The 21,918-nt window shown below is 44.0% G+C and overlaps 1 protein-coding gene across 1 annotated transcript in view; it reads left to right on the top strand.

Moving 5' to 3' along the window:
* COL19A1 (collagen type XIX alpha 1 chain) overlaps positions 1-21,918 on the top strand; it is a 1,728,692-nt gene that overhangs the window by 1,201,604 nt on the left and 505,170 nt on the right. The window contains exon 20 of the mRNA XM_069726653.1: positions 10,435-10,476. Coding sequence (XP_069582754.1) covers positions 10,435-10,476 — 42 coding nt within the window. The remainder of the gene's footprint in view (positions 1-10,434; positions 10,477-21,918) is intronic.

Below are 21,918 nucleotides of genomic sequence, written 5' to 3'. Positions count from 1 at the left end.
TATATTGCCCAGCCACATTGTACTGTATATTGCCCAGCCACGTAGTATATTGCGCAGCCATGTAGTATATTGCCCAGCTACGTAGTATATTGCCCAACCACATAGTATATTGCCCAGCTACATAATATATTGCCCAGCCACGTAGTATATTGCCCAACCATGTAGTATATTGCCCAGTCACATAGTATATTACCTAGCTACGTAGTATATTGCCCAGCCACATAGTATATTGCCGAACCACGTAGTATATTGCCCAGTCACGTAGTATATTGCCCAGTCACGTAGTATATTGCCCAGCCACGTAATATATTGCCCAGTCACGTAGTATATTGCCCAGTCATGTAGTATATTGCCCAGTCACGTAGTATATTGCACAGCGACGTAGTATATTGCCCAGTCACATAATATATTGCCCAGCCATGTAGTATACAGCACAGTGACGCAGTATATTACCCAGTTACATAGTATATTGCCCAGTCATGTAGTATATTGCCCAGCCACGTAGTATATTGCCCAGCCACGTAATATATTGCCCAGCCACGTAGTATATTGCCGAGCCACGTAGTATATTGCCCAGCCACATAGTATATTGCCCAGTCACGTAGTATATTGGCCAGCCACGTAGTATATTGCCCAGACACATAGTATATTGCCAAGGCACTTAGTATATTGCCCAGCCATGTAGTATATTGCACAGTCAGGTAGTATATTGCCCAGTCATGTAGTATATTGCCCAGCCATGTAGTATATTGCACAGCGATGGAGTATACAGCACAGAGCCATGTAGTATACAGACTTAAGATAAAAAATAAACATATACTCACCCTCCGTTGAAGTCCTGGCCCTGTGTGCGGTGCACGCGGCAGCTTCCGGTCCCAGGGTTGGTATGGGCGCAGGACCTGTGATGACGTCGTGGCATGGCAGGTCTTTCTCGCAGGACCTGTGATGACGTCGTGGTCACATGACCATGACGTCATGGCAGGTCCTTGTTGCATAGCATCCTTGCCACCGGAACCTGCCGCTTGCATGGAGCGGTCACCAGAGCGTCGCGAGGAGTGGGAAAGGCACCGGAATGTGAGTATATGATGATTTTTTATTTTTTAAATTATTTTTAACATTAGATCTTTTTACTATTGAGGCTGCATAGGCAGCATCAATAGTAAAAATGATGGTCACGCAGGGTTGATAGCAGCATTAATGGAGTGCATTACACCGCGGCATGACGCGGTCCATTAGCGCTGCCATTAACCCTGTGTGAGCGCTGACTAGAGGGGAGTACGGAGCGGGCACTGACTGCGGGGAGAAAGGAGCAGCCATGTTGCCGCCGAACTGCACCCGTCGCTGATTGGTCGTGGCAATGGTCGTGGGTGTTTTGCCACGACCAATCAGCGACTTGGATTCCATGACAGACAGAGGCCGTGACCAATGAATATCCGTGACAGAAAGATAGAAAGACAGACAGGCAGAAAGACGAAAGTGACCCTTAGACAATTATATAGTAGAAGATTGTGTCGCACTATTTCTTGACAACTTCAGCACTCTTAATTTCACAATTAGGATTAGTAAAGTTTTCAGTCTTCCTATTACCGAAAATCAGATGACCTGAATAGAAGCAACATTCAGATCAATTTCTAGTGGTCACAACAGACTGACTTTTTACAAGTGTGCATGTTGGAATATTTTATTCCTAAAAAGAGAGAGGATCCAGCACATCAAATAAAAATGGCTTTCTTTTCTTGCAATTAAAACCATAGCAGTAAAGGATGGGATGTCCTAAACTTTTATAGGAGTCCCATTGATGCATTTCGAGGCATACGTCTCTTACTCATAAAAGAGTAAGAGTCATATGCCTTGAAACACGTCAATGATTATGCACTAATGAAATTTCTATAAAAGTTTTGGACATGCCATTCTTTACCGCTATATTGTGAATTGTGAGAAACTAAAACCAAAATATTTTTTTCAATGTGCTGGATCTCGCTTGTATTTTTTAGGATCTCTTTGTCTACGGTGGATTAAGATCCTATGCACTCGTCAAAATATTTTATTCCTGCTGCTACACTGTAAGACTATGTTTAAAAATAAAACATATATAATTCTGAATATTAAATGCATGACGGGAAAGCACCATTGGAGATACTTTACATAACTGTTGTCCTAGTCTTGAGCTGCACTCATATTTATGCTGTTTACTTTTAGAAATAGTCAAAAATCTTGTCCATAGCATAAACTATTAAAACTATGTAAAAGCTTAGCTCTGCAGCTATAATGGAGTGGGAGAGTTATTTGCCACAACCCATTACTGTACAATAACTACAGCATGTAAAGAAACCACTTCTCGGAATGCAAATTCATAGAAATGTGTAAAGAAAACACTTCTCAGAAAGCAAATTACTGGAGAAAATTACTAGAATCAGATAATTTGCATGCATCTCGGGGTTTGTAGGAGGAGTTCAGTATTATACTGTAATTTTTCCCTGACTAAAATTAAACCTGGGTGTATGCACTGTGCTCAGTCAGCCTTATAGGATTTCAGATGCAGAGTAGAGTAGAGTTTTATGCCGATCCACTATTGAAGCTGGTGCTTCCACAATTCTGTCAGGCTTACCAAGCGTAGTATGGCAGTCATTTTTACAGCATTGATTAATGCCCTAAGAGGAAAGAAACATCTTTTGCTAAATAAAGGTATTTATGAATTTACTTTACAGTATTTTTTTTATTCCAAAGAATCTTTGCACTGTCAATGCTAAAGTCTCTTGTACACACGACAGCAGTTCTACACTGCAAGCAGATGCTGTAGGCACTATGGCACTGAAACGTCAAAGCTTTTATGCCTAAAAAGTGATAAAAGCTTTTTCAAATCGCAAAATTTTGGAATAGCTTAGAGTTGTGCCAACATTTGGCGTTTTCATGTTAGTATTTCCCAGCTATGCCGAAATGAGGGGAAACTGAGGCAGGATGAGGACAGATAAGGGGCACGACGCCACAGATTGTCTTATTTATGATGATCTATGGTGTTCCTTTTACCAGAAATTTTACTCCAGTCCTTTTCAAATACATAAAAATTTTGTTAGTGAATTTGACACAACAAAATTGTCTGATTACTGTCATTCACTATTTTTGTGATTTTTTGAGCAAACAGTTGCATCTTTTTCAAAATGTTGAATGTCGCTGAATAGGACAGACAGGTAGTTGTTAACTAATTAGCAATTATCTGCCTGTTATTTTTTTGTCTCATACTAAAAAAAATTAGTACTAAAGAACTCCTTTAGGCATATTTATAGATGGGAGGTTGCCATGAACTGCATTTTGGAAACATGAAGGTTCCATTTAGAAGCCTCTTTTATTACCTGGAAAAGTACAGTATATGTTGCAGAAAATCTGTAGGTTCTAGTTTATCCCACCTTTTATAATACAGGTCATATCATAGTACTGGCCTAGAAATAACATCAACAGTGCACATAAATAATCACACAAATGTTCTTGCAGGGATACAAACAGTGCCCACTCTCTTAGAATCATAGATTCATAGAATGGTAGAGTTGGAAGGGACCTCCTGGGTCATCTGGTCCAACCCCCTGCTCAAAGCAGGATTCAATAAATCATCCCAGACAGACGTCTGTCCAGCCTCTGTTTGAAGACTTCCATGGAAGGAGAACTCGCCACCTCTCGTGGTAGCCTGTTCCACTCATTGATCACCCTAACTGTGAAAAAGTTTTTTTCTAATATCTAATCAGTGTCTCCTCCCATTCAGTTTCATCCCATTGATTCTAGTCTTTCCTTGTGCAAATGAGAATAAAGATGATCCTTCTACAATGTGACAGCCCTTGAGATATTTGTAGACAGCTATTAAGTCTCCTCTCAGTCTTTTTTTTGCAAGCCAAACATTCCCAAATCCAGTAAACGTTCCTCATAGGACATGGTTTGCAGACCAGTCACCATTCTGGTCACTTTTCTCTGACCTTGCTCCAGTTTGTTGATGTCTTTTTTAAAATGTGGTGCCCAAAACTGGACACAGTATTTCAGATGAGGTCTGGCAAAAGAGGAGTAGAGGGCAATAATGACTTTACGTTATCTAGACTGTATGCTTCTGTTAATACATCCCAGAATTGTATTTGCCTTTTTTGCTGCTGCGTCACACTGTTGACTCATGTTCAGTTTATGATCTATTAGTATACCCAAGTGTTTTTCACATGTGCACAGAAGGTTGCACAGAGATAAGTATTTATATATACAGTCATGGCTGAAAGTGTTGACACTCTTGAAATTGTTCCAGAAAATGAAGTATTTCTCCCAGCAAATTATTGCAATTGCACATGTTTTGTTATACGCATGTTTATTACTTTTGTGTGTATTGAAACAGCACAAAAAACAGAGAATAAAAGGCAAGTTGGACATAATCAGGGCCGTATTTGCCACTAGGCACCTGAAGGCATATGCCCTGGGTGCCAGGATGTGGGGGGCGGTGCCTGAGCAAGTTTTTTTTTGTTCTCCACTTGTATCACCAGGGACTGTCATGTAGCGTCTGTGGGTGTAGAGCGGCAGGAGGTGGGAGACTGGCAGGGAAGAGGCAAGACAGTGGACGGGACTGGAGTGGGGTGGGGAGGAGGGAAGAAGCTGCAGCCTGAAGAGTAGGAAGATGAGGAGCATTAGCGGCACCGGAGAAGTGGCATGCACAGAGGCAGAGCTAAGCACCCTGGGGCTGTGAGCAGCCAGAAGATGCTGTGCTCGGAGCGGCCCAGTCAGCTTGCAGTGCTGGGATCACCAGTGTCCGGCATTGTGCCTCCTTCCTGGACTGGCTGAGCCTTGCTTCTTCCTGATACCTACTGCAGCTTCAGCATACCGTGCCCAGAGGTGAGGTGAGGTGTGTGTGTGCAAAGAGGTGAATGGTGCTGTGTGTATATGTGTATGTGTGTGTGCAGCAATGTGAATGGTGCTGTGTGTGTCTGTGTGTGTGTAGGTGGAGGAGATGGCAATGATGGGGGTGATGGGGCAGAAGGCAATGATGGGGGTGATGGTGCAGAAGGCAATGATTGGGTTGACAAAGAGGGCAATGATGGGGGCGATGGGGCAGAAGGCAATGATTGGGGTGACGGAGAGGGCAATGATAGGGTTTGTGGGGGAAGAGCAAATGATGGAGGTGGTGAATGGACAATAATGGGGGTGGTGGGGAGGAGGCAATGATGGAGGCGGTGTAATGGGCAATGGTGTGGGTGGTGGGGGAAAAAGCAATGATGGGGATGGTGGGAGAGGAGGCAATAATGGAGGTGGTGGAATGGGTAATGATGCGGTGGTGGGGAAGAACAAATGATCGAGGTTGTTGGGGTGGGTGGTGTGGAGGAGGAATGGGGTGGTGGGGAGGAGGTGGTGGGGAGGAGGAAATGATGCAGGTCGTGGAATGGGTAATCATGGGGCTGTTGAGGGAGAAGACAATGATGATGGCGGTGGAAAGGACAAAGATGGGGTGGTGGGGTAGGAGGAAATGATGGAGGTGGTGGAATGGGTAATGATGGAGTGGTGAGGAGAAGGCAATGATGGTGGCAATGGAAAGGACAATGATGGGGGTGGTGGGAGGAGGCAATGATAGAGGTGGTGGAATGGGCAATAATGGGATGGTGGGGAGAAAGCAATAAAAGTGGTGGTGAAGAGGGCAATCATGGGGGTGGGGGAGAGGGCAATGATGGGTGTGGGGTATTGGGATGGGAGGAAGGGGGATTTATAATGGATTTAGGAACAGGGGAGGTGGAGGAAGACATTATTATCGATTATTATGTCTAACACAGTCCCTTAGTATAAAGTGTACTTACTTATGTATAGCACAGTCCCTTAGTGTGTGTATATATATATATATATATATATATGTAGCTTTGTCGCCTTAAAAGACACATTTTCTGCTCAGGGGCCCCAAGCTGTCTGTGTCTGCCCCTGCCTCTGGTGATTTCCTGGGGGGATGATGGAGCACACATATCCTTCCTACAGCTGCTGGAGCCCGGTGTGGGAGGAGATGTGGGTACTGGGGACACAGAATGCCAGCATTGCAGGGTGGTCAGGACTGGAGGAAATTAGCATCCGTTATGTGACTGCTGCATGGATCAGGGCAGGCTGTGGGCAGCAGGAACTGGCAGCTATACCTGGTCATGTGGTGGAAACTGGCAGCCAGGTTGGGGGTATCGTGTGCACAGGGCAGGCTAAGAGTTCAATTGTGGCATATGAGCACTGGCAGATGTGCCACTTCCCATCTTTCCCAGCTGTTAGGATGTACTGGCAGTGGCAGGCACTGTGTACTGGGTAGTGTTTGCAATGTACTGGTTCAATACAGAGATATACTGACTTGTACCTTGGTTACACTGGACTGCTAGTGTTTATTGGTTCTTATGGACTGGTACTGTATGCCAGGCAGTATCCAGTGGTTATAGTGGACTGGTACAGTATGCCTGGCAGTTTCCAGTTGTTAGGGATGACTGGTACAGTATGCCAGGCAATGTTCAATAGTATTTTTTCTCTTGACTAGTATCATTACACTGGTTCTCTCCGGGACACCCGTTTTTGTATGGCTCACTTGTCAAGGGAGCAGAACATGCAGATCTCTCATGAAAAATGTGTGGTTTGTAATAAGATTTCTTAAAATGTCCAAAATGCAAATTCTCAAATGTCTTGTCAGTGTAGTGCATTCATTTGAATTACTGCTAATTTTTAGGGAAAAAAGGCCAACAAGGCTTGCGGCAAAACCACAAGTGCTGCACATGTCCAGAAGTTTCATAGGGAATGAATGAGGCCGAACGCAGTGTTGCCTTAAGTGATCCATTACACGGCGGATGCAGAAAAACTGCCGGATCTGCAGCAAATGGCAAAAATCACTGATGTGAAAGTAGCCTAAGTCACTGTTGACAGTGTCTGCATTAGTCATACTCACCAATGTGGGAGTCAGTACTAAAAGTGCCTAGGGCATCATCAACTTTAAATACGGCAATGGACATAATTTCACACAAAGTGAGACAGACAAAATTGTTGGCACCCTTCCAAAATTGTGAGTAAACAACTTTACTTCAAACATGTGATGCTCTTTCAAACTCATCCATGGTAGCTAACAGGTGTATGCAATATGAAAATCACACCTGAAACCACTAAAAATTGTGAGAAGTTGACTCAATCTTTGTATTGTATGTCTGTGTGTGCCACACTGAGCATGGAGAACAAAAAAAGAAGGGAACTGTCTGAGGTCTTGAGAACCAAACTTGTGAAAAATATCAAGATGCATAATACAAAATTATATTGTGGTATTTTGTTAGTCAAGAAAATCAATGAAAATACAAAAGTGTTCTCAGAGTGATACCTTTATTAGCTAACCAGAAAAAAATATATTTGCAAGCTTTCAAAGTTCAGGCAGGCTTTGTAAACCAGCCTGAAGAAGAAGTGCCTGTGCTCTCTAAGCTTGCAAATATATTTGTTCTGGTTACCAATAAAGATATCACGCTGACTATACTTTTGTCATTTGGGGCATAAAAGAATTTACATTGAAAATTATCAACAATCTCAAGGTTACAAGTCCATCTCCTGTGATCTTGATGTTCCTTTTGTACATATGTACAACATAATCAAGAAGGTAACAACCCATAGCACTGTAGATAATCTCCCTCGGCAGGAAAAAAAATTGATGAAAGATTGCAACGCAAGATAGTCTGCATGGTGAATAGGCAGCCCCAATCAAGTTACATAGAAATTCAAGCTTTCCTGCAGCCTCGGGGTGCATCAATGTCAATGCGAACTATCAGTTGACATTTGATTTAAATGACATGCTATAGCAGGAGACCCAGGAGGACCCCACTTATGATACACAGACATAAAAAAAGCTAGACTGAAGCTTACCAATATGTATGCAACTAAGCCAAAATCCTTCTGGAAATCATCTTGTGCAGAGATGAGACTAAGATAGAGCTTTTTTAGTTAAGCACATAATTCTACTGTTTACCAAAAATGAAATGTTGCCTACAAAGAAAAGAACACAGTACCTACAGTTAAATATGGTGGTGGTTCAAAGATGTTTTGGGGTTGTTTTGTTGCCTTTGGTCCTGAGTGTCTTGACTCTGAAGATTACCAAAGGATTTAGGTTCGCAGTGTGGTGCCCAGTGTAAGAAAGCTGGGTTTGCATCCTAGGACATGGGTCTTTCAGCAACAATGACCCCAAAAATACTTCAAGAAGCACCCAGAAATGGATGGAAACAAAGTGCTAAAGAATTCTGAAATGGCCATCAATGAGTTCGGATCTAGATCCCACTGGACACATGTGGAGAGATCTTAACATTACTGTTCATTCTTCAAATATTAGAGAACTGGAGCAGTTTGCAAAAAAAGAGTGGTCTAAACTTCCAGTTGAGAGTTACAAGAAGCTTGTTGATTGTTATAGGAAGCAATAGATTACAGGTATTTATTCCAAAGGATGTGTAACCAAATATTAAGTTGAGGGTGCCAACAATTTTGTCCAACCCATTTTTGGGGTTTCGTGTGAAATTATGTCTAATTTGCTTTTTATTCTCTGTTTTTTTTAACACCAAGAAAATAAACGTGTATGACAAAACGTGAACTGCAATAATTTTATGGGAAAAATACTAGAAATCCTACATTTTCTGGAACAATTTCAAGAGTGCCAACACTTTTGGCCTTGACTGTATATATTGTAGTGCTACATCTGCTCTCAAATGTGTGCACCATACAAAGTAGTACCGAAACAAATAATCCAGCAATGGTGCCGAGAGCACTTATAGTACAGCACACTTTTGTCCTCCATGTTCTTTCACTCCTTTCTACTCCTCTTACAAGGACTTTTAGGCTGTGTGCCCACGATCAGGAAGTAGCAGCGTTTTGGATGCAGCGTATTTTCGCTGCTTCTAAAATCCTGCGTTCTATTCAAGCAGATAAATCTGCATGTGTTCAATGAACCATGTGGATTTAATGCATCCAATACATTCTATTGTGGAAATTTCTCTTGCACATCTGAAAGACATACCACATGTCTGTTTCCGCTGGTTATCCACAGGTGCAAATTTTTGTGGATCGCTGCATTTTTGCATAAGTACGCAGTGTCAAAACCACAGCAGATCCTGAAAGTGGGAATGTACCCTTATGCATTCATTATCCACTTAAAGGTAACTCTCCCTATGCCAATCTTTGCAGAAGGAAAAATTTACTGGAGAAGACAAAACAGACAAAAAGGATTTGGGACAGAACTAGGAATCCACTTTTATTTTTCCAATTCCTGATCACCTGACATGGTCTGGGTAGTCAAAAGCCACATCAAGCTTACAAGATGTGTCAACTTTGGCCTAAACCAGCAATGTATATCGGCGTGATTTATTTACGTGTATCATGTTATGTATTAAAGGCAAGGATTTTTTAATTTGTATGTAACATAAGTAATGAATTGCCTACCATGATTAAAATGTTTTTTGCCCTGAGGATAAATAGTTCTGCTTTACTGTTATATCATGAGAATAACATAAATATCATGGGAAATACGTCGAGAGCGTTTAAACCTTGTACTTCAAATTTATTTATTTATTTTTTTGCAAAAACATGATTTTCCGTAACAAAGCAGATGAAACTTGACAAATAATTTTGTATTTTTACGACGAGATACGTCTGGTTTCCATCCCATAGCATTTGATTCAGGAGTCTCATTTGCATTTTAAAATAACTACAGTAAGCTACTTTTGATAAATTGTTTCCCAAACATGTTGTCATTTGTACTGCTCAAAACCGATGTGTATGGATGTGTCAGCAGAATAATGTACTTTACATGAAAAAATAAAGTGGTTGTCGAAGACCACAAATTACTTTTGCTGCTTTGATTCGTCACGTGCTGTTCACACAAAACCCTTCACACTGTGTTTTAACTTGAATCACCAGCCTTATGTACAGGAAAGAAATATATCTTGGTACCGTGTTAGCCAGTGGATAGAAAAATATTTAGAATTGAGAGTCCTCAGTGGTTGATACCTTTTAATGGCTAACTGAAAAGATGGTAACAAATTGCAATTTGTTACCAGCCTTATGTATAATTTATCACTGGTGCTATGTGTCCGTAAGTAACGTGTGGATTTAAAGCAATACAAGATAAGGTAAATACAATGGAGAATTCTGCCGGGAAGAAAATGATCTTATCAGCCTCGTCCTTATTACATTTACTGCTCTTTCATAACAAATGCATATTTATGATGAATTCTAATTTGTCCAATGCAGGAACTTGATTAGTGTTTAATGTGTCGTTTATTCTTGTTTTGTACAGTCAACCCATCCTCATTATAGAAATTACAGCTCTTTTCATCTCTGCTCCAAATACATTAGTTTGATGTTTTTTATTCTAAGCTCGCAGTGACTTGGTAAATGCTTTTTTTACAAGGATTATTCCAGTTGTTTTCTTATTGTTTTGATTTGTAGGGGGATCTCGGTCCAAGAGGATTGCCGGGCCTGCCAGGATCGGTAATTATATAACAGCGCAAATTAGGTTTCAAATTGTACAACATGTGAAGTAGGTGCCATAAAATCCATAAGGTTTAGTGCCTAGCCAGCAGAGCAGGCAGGAACAAAGCTAATAAATACAGTCAAATGGCTTTCTGTAAAATCATTATTTTGAAACAAAATAGCCTAGTGTGGATGCTTTTCTGCATGGTTCATGATCATAAAACCATTGAATAACTGTGTTGTCTCTTAAGAAGTCTACATAAGTAAATATACTGTCAGGATTTCCAATAAAAACCGTATCCTAGACATGCCTTCCTATTCAGTCTACTGCTGCTCACAAAGTGTTAACTGGAGCTTTCATTATAAAGCTATATAGTTAAACAGTATCATTATTAATTATTCATAGAAAAGGAACATGCTCAGTACAAAATATTATGATGTAATTTTGAATTTACATTTGTTTGAAAACAAATTCTCGCTGCCTCGGGGTAATCCTTGACGCTGATCTCTCCTTCAAACCACATATCCAAGTCCTTTCCACTTCCTGCCAACTTCAACTCAAAAATATTTCACGAATCCGTACATTCCTCAACTAAGTCTACAAAAACCCTAGTGCATGCCCTCATCATCTCTCGCCTTGACTACTGCAACCTCCTGCTCTGTGGCCTCCCCTCTAACACTCTCGCACCCCTCCAATCTATTATAAACTCTGCTGCCCGACTAATCCACCTTTCCCTCCACTATTCACCGGCCTCTCCCGTCTGTCAATCCCTTCACTGGCTCCCCATTGCCCAGAGACTCCAGAACAAAAACCTAACCATGACGTATAAAGCCATCCACAACCTGTCTCCTCCATACATCTGTGACCTCATCTCCCGGTACTTACCTACACGCAACCTCTGATCCTCACAAGATCTCCTTCTCTACTCCCCTCTTATCTCCTCTTCCCACAATCGTATACAAGATTTCTGTCGCGCATCACCCCTACTCTGGAACCCTCTACCACAACACATCAGACTCTCGCCTACCATCGAAACCTTCAAAAAGAGCCTGAAGACCCACCTCTTCAGACAAGCCTACAACCTGCAGTAACCACCGATTGCATGACCAGCTCTATCCCTGCCTGTTAAATAGTCTCCAATGTCCAAAAAGCATCTAATCCTGAAGTGATAATCTCCTGCTGATAAAACACTGATTTTATTGAGAGCAACACACAGCCTAGTAAGTGACATATCACTGGAATCAGGGTTTCTGCTCTTATATCACACTGCGCTCGGATTACATAGCAAAAACCTTCTAAACAATACACCTACCCCACCAAAATGTATAGCGTTGAAGCGAGAAGTTTACATATCTAATATATAATTGCCTAGAATACTACTTCCTGCAATTTGTGCCAACTTCCGAGCTAATGTCCGGAGCTAAAGTCCGGAGCTAATGTCCGGAGATAAGTGACGTCAACAGTGTCCAGTGTCTGATTGGTTGCCGCCTGCTGCGAGCGACCAATCAGAAACGTGCCGTACTGTGACACACTCCGCCCGCCATTTTGGTGTGATTTTTGAATTTTTACCTCACAGCAAGTTTCTACTGCGTGGAGGCGGGCCCAGTGACGTTGCTCTTCAAGCTCCTGCCGAATTTCGTCAAAAAAATGATAATACCATTTACCAAAACTATATATATTTAGTTGTGAAGTGGTTCAGTGACATTTTCACACCAATTTTGAACTTTTGTTTGGTGTTTTCTCCATATACTGCCTATTATTTTTGTTCTTTCTTACTATTATTTATTAATTGTATTATTCTTACATTTGAATAAAGTATATATGGATTCTAGACTCCCGATTCTTTAGAATCGGGCTGCCATCTAGTACTATATAAAAAGACACATATGCATGCTTTCTCAATATCTGACATTAAATCAGAATAAACCTTTCCTTTGTTAAGTCAATTAGGATTACCATAATTATTAATATTTGCTAAATGCCAGAATAATGAGAGAAAAAATGTTTTAAGGCATTTTTATTACTTACTTCAAAAGAGTCACAAGTTTACATACACTTAGATTAGTATGCCAAAAATTAGGGTTTTTGACAACATCTGAGTTAATTAAAGACACACCTGTGGATGTATTTTAATGCACACCTGAAACTTTTTGTGTAGCATCATGGGAAAGTCTAAAGAAATCAGCTAAGATATCAGGAAAAGAAGCCTGGCTCATCCTTGGGTACTAGAGTTGAGCGACCTTGACCTTTTTAGAGTCGAGCCGGGTTTCGCGAAACCCGACTATCTCAAAAGTCGGGTCGAGTGAAATCGGCCGATTATGACGTAAAGTCGGGATCGACCGAAACACGAAACCCAATGCAAGTCAATGGGGCAGCATAGTCGGCAGTGAGTGGGGGCCAGGAAAACACCTAGAGTGCCCATTTTAATGTCAAAACCATCCATTCTTCTTAATGAAGCTTGTCAAGCGTAATTTACCTTATAATAATTGGAAGGCATTTGAAATTGGGGGTCATTTGGCTAAAGTTGTGGTGGGTAGGGCTGGTTCAAGTAATTAGTGGGCCCAGGAAATCTGGACCACGTCACGGCAGTGGAGCAGGGAGAGGTAAGTATTTCAACTTTGCAAGTGCTGTGAACCTGAGCAAGCAGGGGGGGCCCACTCGTTGGCATTGGCACTGGCACAGGGCCCCTCAAAGTACAGCGGTGTGTTTGCACGGCGGGGGCGCCTCCCACCGGCAGCAACACTTTTGCGTACTATGAGAGGCCCTGTGCCAGTGACGTCGCCAACTAGTATTCCTCCCCCCACCTGATGAAGGAACCTGCACTTTCATCTGCACCTTCCTCTTTGTCCCCGTGTAAGGTGGTATGGTATGCGGGAAGAGCAACCTGACTTTCAGCAGGGTTACAATGTTGTTGTGTAGCGTGCACGGGGAATGTTGCGTTATGGGTCAATGTACCAGCAGACTCATCTATCACTGGCTGGGCAATGTGCAGGATGAGGAGGAAACACAGATATAGGCCCAAAGAATAAAGTTGGCTAAATGCAGTTCAAAATTGGTAATACAGGAATAACCAGGGGGCATTGCAGTGGAGGACAACTGGAATGAGAGGCTGACACAGAGAGTAGGCCCAAATCAGTAAGTAGTCGAAATGCAGTTCAAAATTGGCAACCGTAGTAAACAGGCGGCACAGCTTTGTTCAGTGGAGGAGAACAGCAAGGAGTGGCAGACACCGATAGTAGGCCCCAACCCAACTAGTAGGCCAAATGCAGTCTAACATTAACAACTACTTAACGAGCGCCTGAAAACGGAATTTCAGGACAGGAAACCAGGAGAACAGCAAGGAGCGGCAGACACTGTTAGTAGGCCCCAAACCAACTAGTACGCCAAATGCAGTTGTTCCATTTAACCACAATTTAACGAGAGCCTGAAGATAGAAGCTCAGGAAAGGCAACCTGGAGAACACCTTGGAGTGGAACACACCATCTCTCTCCACCCCATACCCATTTTGTAGGCCTAATGCAGTGTAGTTTTCTACAACTACTAAACGAGAGTCGGAAGACCGAAGCAATGGCAAGGAAACCTGGGGAACACCTTGGAGTGTAACACACCATCTCTCTCCACCCGATACCCATTTTGTAGGCCTAATGCAGTGTAGTTTTCTACAACTACTAAACGAGAGTCGGAAGATCGAAGCAATGGCGAGGAAACCTGGAGAACACCTTGGAGTGTAACACACCATCTCTCTCCACCCCATAGCCAATTTGGAGGCCTAATGCAGTGTAGTTTCCAACAACTACTAAACGAGAGCATTAAGATCGAAGCTCTGGAAAGGCAACCTGGAGAACACCTTGGAGTGTAACACACCATCTCTCTCCACCCGATACCCATTTTGTAGGCCTAATGCAGTGTAGTTTTCTACAACTACTAAACGAGAGTCGGAAGATCGACGCAATGGCGAGGAAACCTGGAGAACACCTTGGAGTGTAACACACCATCTCTCTCCACCCCATAGCCAATTTGGAGGCCTAATGCAGTGTAGTTTCCAACAACTACTAAACGAGAGCATTAAGATCGAAGCTCTGGAAAGGCAACCTGGAGAACACCTTGGAGTGTAACACACCATCTCTCTCCACCCGATACCCATTTTGTAGGCCTAATGCAGTGTAGTTTTCTACAACTACTAAACGAGAGTCGGAAGACCGAAGCAATGGCAAGGAAACTTGGGGAACACCTTGGAGTGTAACACACCATCTCTCTCCACCCGATACCCATTTTGTAGGCCTAATGCAGTGTAGTTTTCTCCAACTACTGAACGTGAGTCGGAAGACCGAAGCAATGGCAAGGAAACCTGGGGAACACCTTGGAGTGTAACACACCATCTCTTTCCACCCGATACCCATTTTGTAGGCCTAATGCAGTGTAGTTTTCTACAACTACTAAACGAGAGTCGGAAGACCGAAGCAATGGCAAGGAAACTTGGGGAACACCTTGGAGTGTAACACACCATCTCTCTCCACCCGATACCCATTTTGTAGGCCTAATGCAGTGTAGTTTTCTACAACTACTAAACGAGATTCTGAAGACCGAAGCAATGGCAAGGAAACCTGGGGAACACCTTGGAGTGTAACACACCATCTCTCTCCACCCGATACCCATTTTGTAGGCCTAATGCAGTGTAGTTTTCTACAACTACTAAACGAGAATCGGAAGACCGAAGCAATGGCAAGGAAACCTGGGGAACACCTTGGAGTGTAACACACCATCTCTCTCCACCCGATACCTATTTTGTAGGCCTAATGCAGTGTAGTTTTCTACAACTACTAAACGAGAGTCGGAAGACCGAAGCAATGGCAAGGAAACCTGGGGAACACCTTGGAGTGTAACACACCATCTCTCTCCACCCGATACCCATTTTGTAGGCCTAATGCAGTGTAGTTTTCTACAACTACTAAACGAGAGTCTGAAGACCGAAGCAATGGCAAGGAAACCTGGTGAACACCTTGGAGTGTAACACACCATCTCTCTCCACCCGATACCCATTTTGTAGGCCTAATGCAGTGTAGTTTTCTACAACTACTAAACGAGAGTCGGAAGACCGAAGCAATGGCAAGGAAACCTGGGGAACACCTTGGAGTGTAACACACCATCTCTCTCCACCCGATACCCATTTTGTAGGCCTAATGCAGTGTAGTTTTGTACAACTACTAAACGAGAGTCGGAAGACCGAAGCAATGGCAAGGAAACCTGGGGAACACCTTGGAGTGTAACACACCATCTCTCTCCACCCGATACCCATTTTGTAGGCCTAATGCAGTGTTGTTTTCTACAACTACTAAACGAGAGTCTGAAGACCGAAGCAATGGCAAAGAAACCTGGGGAACATCTTGGAGTGTAACACACCATCTCTCTCCACCCGATACCCATTTTGTAGGCCTAATGCAGTGTAGTTTTCTACAACTACTAAACGAGAGTCTGAAGACCGAAGCAATGGCAAGGAAACCTGGGAAACACCTTGGAGTGTAACACACCATCTCTCTCCACCCGATACCCATTTTGTAGGCCTAATGCAGTGTAGTTTTCTACAACTACTAAACGAGAGTCGGAAGACCGAAGCAATGGCAAGGAAACCTGGGGAACACCTTGGAGTGTAACACACCATCTCTCTCCACCCGATACCCATTTTGTAGGCCTAATGCAGTGTAGTTTTCTACAACTACTAAACGAGAGTCGGAAGACCGAAGCAATGGCAAGGAAACCTGGGGAACACCTTGGAGTGTAACACACCATCTCTCTCCACCCGATACCCATTTTGTAGGCCTAATGCAGTGTAGTTTTCTACAACTACTAAACGAGAGTCGGAAGATCGACGCAATGGCGAGGAAACCTGGAGAACACCTTGGAGTGTAACACACCATCTCTCTCCACCCCATAGCCAATTTGGAGGCCTAATGCAGTGTAGTTTCCAACAACTACTAAACGAGAGCATTAAGATCGAAGCTCTGGAAAGGCAACCTGGAGAACACCTTGGAGTGTAACACACCATCTCTCTCCACCCGATACCCATTTTGTAGGCCTAATGCAGTGTAGTTTTCTACAACTACTAAACGAGAGTCGGAAGACCGAAGCAATGGCAAGGAAACTTGGGGAACACCTTGGAGTGTAACACACCATCTCTCTCCACCCGATACCTATTTTGTAGGCCTAATGCAGTGTAGTTTTCTCCAACTACTGAACGTGAGTCGGAAGACTGAAGCAATGGCAAGGAAACCTGGGGAACACCTTGGAGTGTAACACACCATCTCTCTCCACCCGATACCCATTTTGTAGGCCTAATGCAGTGTAGTTTTCTACAACTACTAAACGAGAGTCGGAAGACCGAAGCAATGGCAAGGAAACTTGGGGAACACCTTGGAGTGTAACACACCATCTCTCTCCACCCGATACCCATTTTGTAGGCCTAATGCAGTGTAGTTTTCTACAACTACTAAACGAGATTCTGAAGACCGAAGCAATGGCAAGGAAACCTGGGGAACACCTTGGAGTGTAACACACCATCTCTCTCCACCCGATACCCATTTTGTAGGCCTAATGCAGTGTAGTTTTCTACAACTACTAAACGAGAATCGGAAGACCGAAGCAATGGCAAGGAAACCTGGGGAACACCTTGGAGTGTAACACACCATCTCTCTCCACCCGATACCTATTTTGTAGGCCTAATGCAGTGTAGTTTTCTACAACTACTAAACGAGAGTCGGAAGACCGAAGCAATGGCAAGGAAACCTGGGGAACACCTTGGAGTGTAACACACCATCTCTCTCCACCCGATACCCATTTTGTAGGCCTAATGCAGTGTAGTTTTCTACAACTACTAAACGAGAGTCTGAAGACCGAAGCAATGGCAAGGAAACCTGGTGAACACCTTGGAGTGTAACACACCATCTCTCTCCACCCGATACCCATTTTGTAGGCCTAATGCAGTGTAGTTTTCTACAACTACTAAACGAGAGTCGGAAGACCGAAGCAATGGCAAGGAAACCTGGGGAACACCTTGGAGTGTAACACACCATCTCTCTCCACCCGATACCCATTTTGTAGGCCTAATGCAGTGTAGTTTTGTACAACTACTAAACGAGAGTCGGAAGACCGAAGCAATGGCAAGGAAACCTGGGGAACACCTTGGAGTGTAACACACCATCTCTCTCCACCCGATACCCATTTTGTAGGCCTAATGCAGTGTTGTTTTCTACAACTACTAAACGAGAGTCTGAAGACCGAAGCAATGGCAAGGAAACCTGGGGAACATCTTGGAGTGTAACACACCATCTCTCTCCACCCGATACCCATTTTGTAGGCCTAATGCAGTGTAGTTTTCTACAACTACTAAACGAGAGTCTGAAGACCGAAGCAATGGCAAGGAAACCTGGGGAACACCTTGGAGTGTAACACACCATCTCTCTCCACCCGATACCCATTTTGTAGGCCTAATGCAGTGTAGTTTTCTACAACTACTAAACGAGAGTCGGAAGACCGAAGCAATGGCAAGGAAACCTGGGGAACACCTTGGAGTGTAACACACCATCTCTCTCCACCCGATACCCATTTTGTAGGCCTAATGCAGTGTAGTTTTCTACAACTACTAAACGAGAGTCGGAAGACCGAAGCAATGGCAAGGAAACCTGGGGAACACCTTGGAGTGTAACACACCATCTCTCTCCACCCGATACCCATTTTGTAGGCCTAATGCAGTGTAGTTTTCTACAACTACTAAACGAGAGTCGGAAGACCGAAGCAATGGCAAGGAAACCTGGGCAACACCTTGGAGTGTAACACACCATCTCTCTCCACCCCATACCCAATTTGTAGGCCTAATGCAGCCTACTTTCCGACAACTACTAAACGAGAGCATGAAGATCGAAGCTCAGGAAAGGCAACCTGGGGAACACCTTGGAGTGTAACACACCCTCTCTCTACACCACGGAAGGGCTGATTCTTAGGAAGGAAGGCTGTCGGAAAGAAGCAGGGCGCGTCCGAGGGTGATTATATTCTAATTAGGTATATACTCACCCTCGGACGCGCCCTGCTTCTTTATTTGTAATGAATGTTTATTTGCAATGTGGTTTTGACTTACTCTATTTTTTTGGTAAATAATGATATTATTATTTTCATTGTTTTGCATCTTCTTGGCAATAATATAAAGAAGACGCGACAGGACAACACTCGGTGGATGCCATATCTGTGTTTTAAATTGAAAAAAACTTTCAGTTAACTACTTGCAGGAGAAAGTTATTGTAGCTGGTGGCTATTTTTAGTACTGTACCAGATTTTTGTTGTATGTGTTTGTTTTTAATGTTAAAATGTCTGCATTTGATATCTCTCCAGTATTTTCTTTTTTATAAGCAAAATACTTATTTTTATATTTTCTGATGTTGGTTCAAGGGGTACACGGGCAGCAGTAGACAGGTCAGTGGAGGCCTAGTGGAAGGAGGGACCGCAGACAGGCTTCGAAGGCCTAACATAATAAATTGGGCTGGCTGTAGGCAATTTAAAATTTGTTCCAGGGGAACACGGGCAGCAGTGGCCTGGTCTGTGTAGTAGTAGTGGAAAGAACGGGCCGCAGACAGGCTTCGAAGGCCTAACATAACAAAAATTGGGATGTAGGCAATTTAAAATTGGTTCTAGGGGAACACGGGCAGCAGTAGACAGGTCAGTGGAGGCCTAGTGGAAGGAGGGACCGCAGACAGGCTTCGAAGGCCTAACATAATAAATTGGGCTTGCTGTAGGCAATTTTAAATTGGTTCCAGGGGAACATGGGCGGCAGTAGCCAGGTCAGTGTAGTAGTAGTGGAAAGAACGGGCCGCAGACAGGCTTCGAAGGCCTAACATAACAAAAATTGGGCTGTAGGCAATTTAAAATTGGTTCTAGGGGAACACGGGCAGCAGTAGACAGGTCAGTGGAGGCCTAGTGGAAGGAGGGACCGCAGACAGGCTTCGAAGCCCTAACATAATAAATTGGGCTTGCTGTCGGCAATTTTAAATTGGTTCCAGGGGAACACGGGCGGCAGTAGCCAGGTCAGTGTAGTAGTAGTGGAAAGAACAGGCCGCAGACAGGCTTCGAAGGCCTAACATAACAAAAATTGGGCTGTAGGCAATTTAAAATTGGTTCCAGGGGAACACGGGCAGCAGTAGACAGGTCAGTGGAGGCCTAGTGGAAGGAGGGACCGCAGACAGGCTTCGAAGCCCTAACATAATAAATTGGGCTGGCTGTAGGTAATTTAAAATTGGTTCCAGGGGAACACGGGCAGCAGTAGACAGGTCAGTGGAGGCCTAGTGGAAGGAGGGACCGCAGACAGGCTTCGAAGGCCTAACATAATAAATTGGGCTGGCTGTAGGCAATTTAAAATTGGTTCCAGGGGAACACGGGCAGCAGTGGCCTGGTCAGTGTAGTAGTAGTGGAAAGAACGGGCCGCAGACAGGCTTCGAAGGCCTAACATAACAAAAATTGGGCTGTAGGCAATATAAAATTGGTTCCAGGGGAACACGGGCAGCAGTAGACACGTCAGTGGAGGCCTAGTGGAAGGAGTGACCGCAGACAGGCTTCGAAGGCCTAACATAAGAAAAATGTCAATACAATGGTATTGACAGTGCCAGGCATTGAAGGATGTCAGCGCATAGACTAAACATTGGTGGAGCTGTGAGAGAAAATTTTGCAAGTGGTAGAGCACTGTTTGAGCTGGGGGGGGGACTGTCTTGCGGCCGGCGGTACAGGCCCAGGGCCCCTCATATTACAACGGTGTGTCTGACGTTGGGTGCGCACCACCACCGCCAGACACTTTATTGTACTATGAGGGACCTAGTGGCAGTGCCGTCGACCAAAAGCGGGCACACCCACCTCCTCAGACAAACAGTACTCTCACGGGTGCTGGCGCCAAGTGGCGGTACCACGGCCCCGTGTGGGGACTTTGGCCATTTAGGGAGGTGTTAACATGTCGGATGCTGGACAATCAGGTGCTGCAAATTACGAGATTGGAAAAGTCGTTCAGAATAGTCCACAGGCAAGACCTTTACATAGGAAAGCTAGGTGTCAGCCGGGCAAGGTGGGGCAAAAGATTTCAAAATCCAGTTGTGGTTCATTTTAATGAAGGTTAGATCATCTACATTTTGGGTAGCCAGACGAGTCCTTTTTTCTGTTAGTATTGAACCTGCAGCACTGAATACTCTTTCTGATAGGACACTAGCTGCCGGGCAAGCAAGCTCCTGCAATGCATATTCTGCCAATTCTGGCCAGGTGTCTAATTTTGATCCCCAGTAATCAAATGGGAATGACGGTTGAGGGAGAACGTCGATAAGGGATGAAAAATAGTTAGTAACCATACTGGACAAATGTTGTCTCCTGTCACTTTGAATTGATGCTGCAGTACCTGTCCTGTCTGCGGTCATAGCAAAATCACTCCACAACCTGGTCAGAAAACCCCTCTGGCCAACGCCACTTCTGATTTCTGCCCCTCTAACACCTCTGGTCTGCTGGCCCCTGCAGCTCGTGTTAGAACGATCATGGGCGCTGTGTGCAGGGAATGCCAGAAGCAAACGGTCAACAAGAGTTGATTGTTTGGTTGCTAATATTAGTTCCAAGTTCTCATGTGGCATTATATTTTGCAATTTGCCTTTATAGCGAGGATCAAGGAGGCAGGCCAACCAGTAATCGTCATCGTTCATCATTTTTGATATGCGTGTGTCCCTTTTGAGGATACGTAAGGCATAATCCGCCATGTGGCCCAAAGTTCCAGTTCTCAAATCTGCGGTTGTGCTTGGTTGAGGGGCAGTTTCAGGCAAATCCACGTCACTTGTGTCCCTCCAAAAACCAGAACCCGGCCTTGCCGCGCCAACAATTTCCACTGGCCCCGGAAAAGCTTCCTCATTAAAAATATAATCATCCCCATCATCCTCCTCGTCCTCCTCCTCCTGTTCGCCCGCTACCTCGTCCTGTACACTGCCCTGGCCAGACAATGGCTGACTGTCATCAAGGCTTTCCTCTTCCTCAGCTGCAGACGCCTGATCCTTTATGTGCGTCAAACTTTGCATCAGCAGACGCATTAGGGGGATGCTCATGCTTATTATGGTGTTGTCTGCACTAACCAGCCGTGTGCATTCCTCAAAACACTGAAGGACTTGACACATGTCTTGAATCTTCGACCACTGCACACCTGACAACTCCATGTCTGCCATCCTACTGCCTGCCCGTGTATGTGTATCCTCCCACAAAAACATAACAGCCCGCCTCTGTTCACACAGTCTCTGAAGCATGTGCAGTGTTGAGTTCCACCTTGTTGCAACGTCTATGATTAGGCGATGCTGGGGAAGGTTCAAAGAACGCTGATAGGTCTGCATACGGCTGGAGTGTACGGGCGAACGGCGGATATGTGAGCAAAGTCCACGCACTTTGAGGAGCAGGTCGGATAACCC

Source organism: Ranitomeya imitator, chromosome 5, assembly GCF_032444005.1.
Source record: "Ranitomeya imitator isolate aRanImi1 chromosome 5, aRanImi1.pri, whole genome shotgun sequence".
In the NCBI taxonomy this organism is placed as follows: domain Eukaryota; kingdom Metazoa; phylum Chordata; class Amphibia; order Anura; family Dendrobatidae; genus Ranitomeya; species Ranitomeya imitator.
This window is presented reverse-complemented; position numbering and strand designations above follow the sequence as displayed.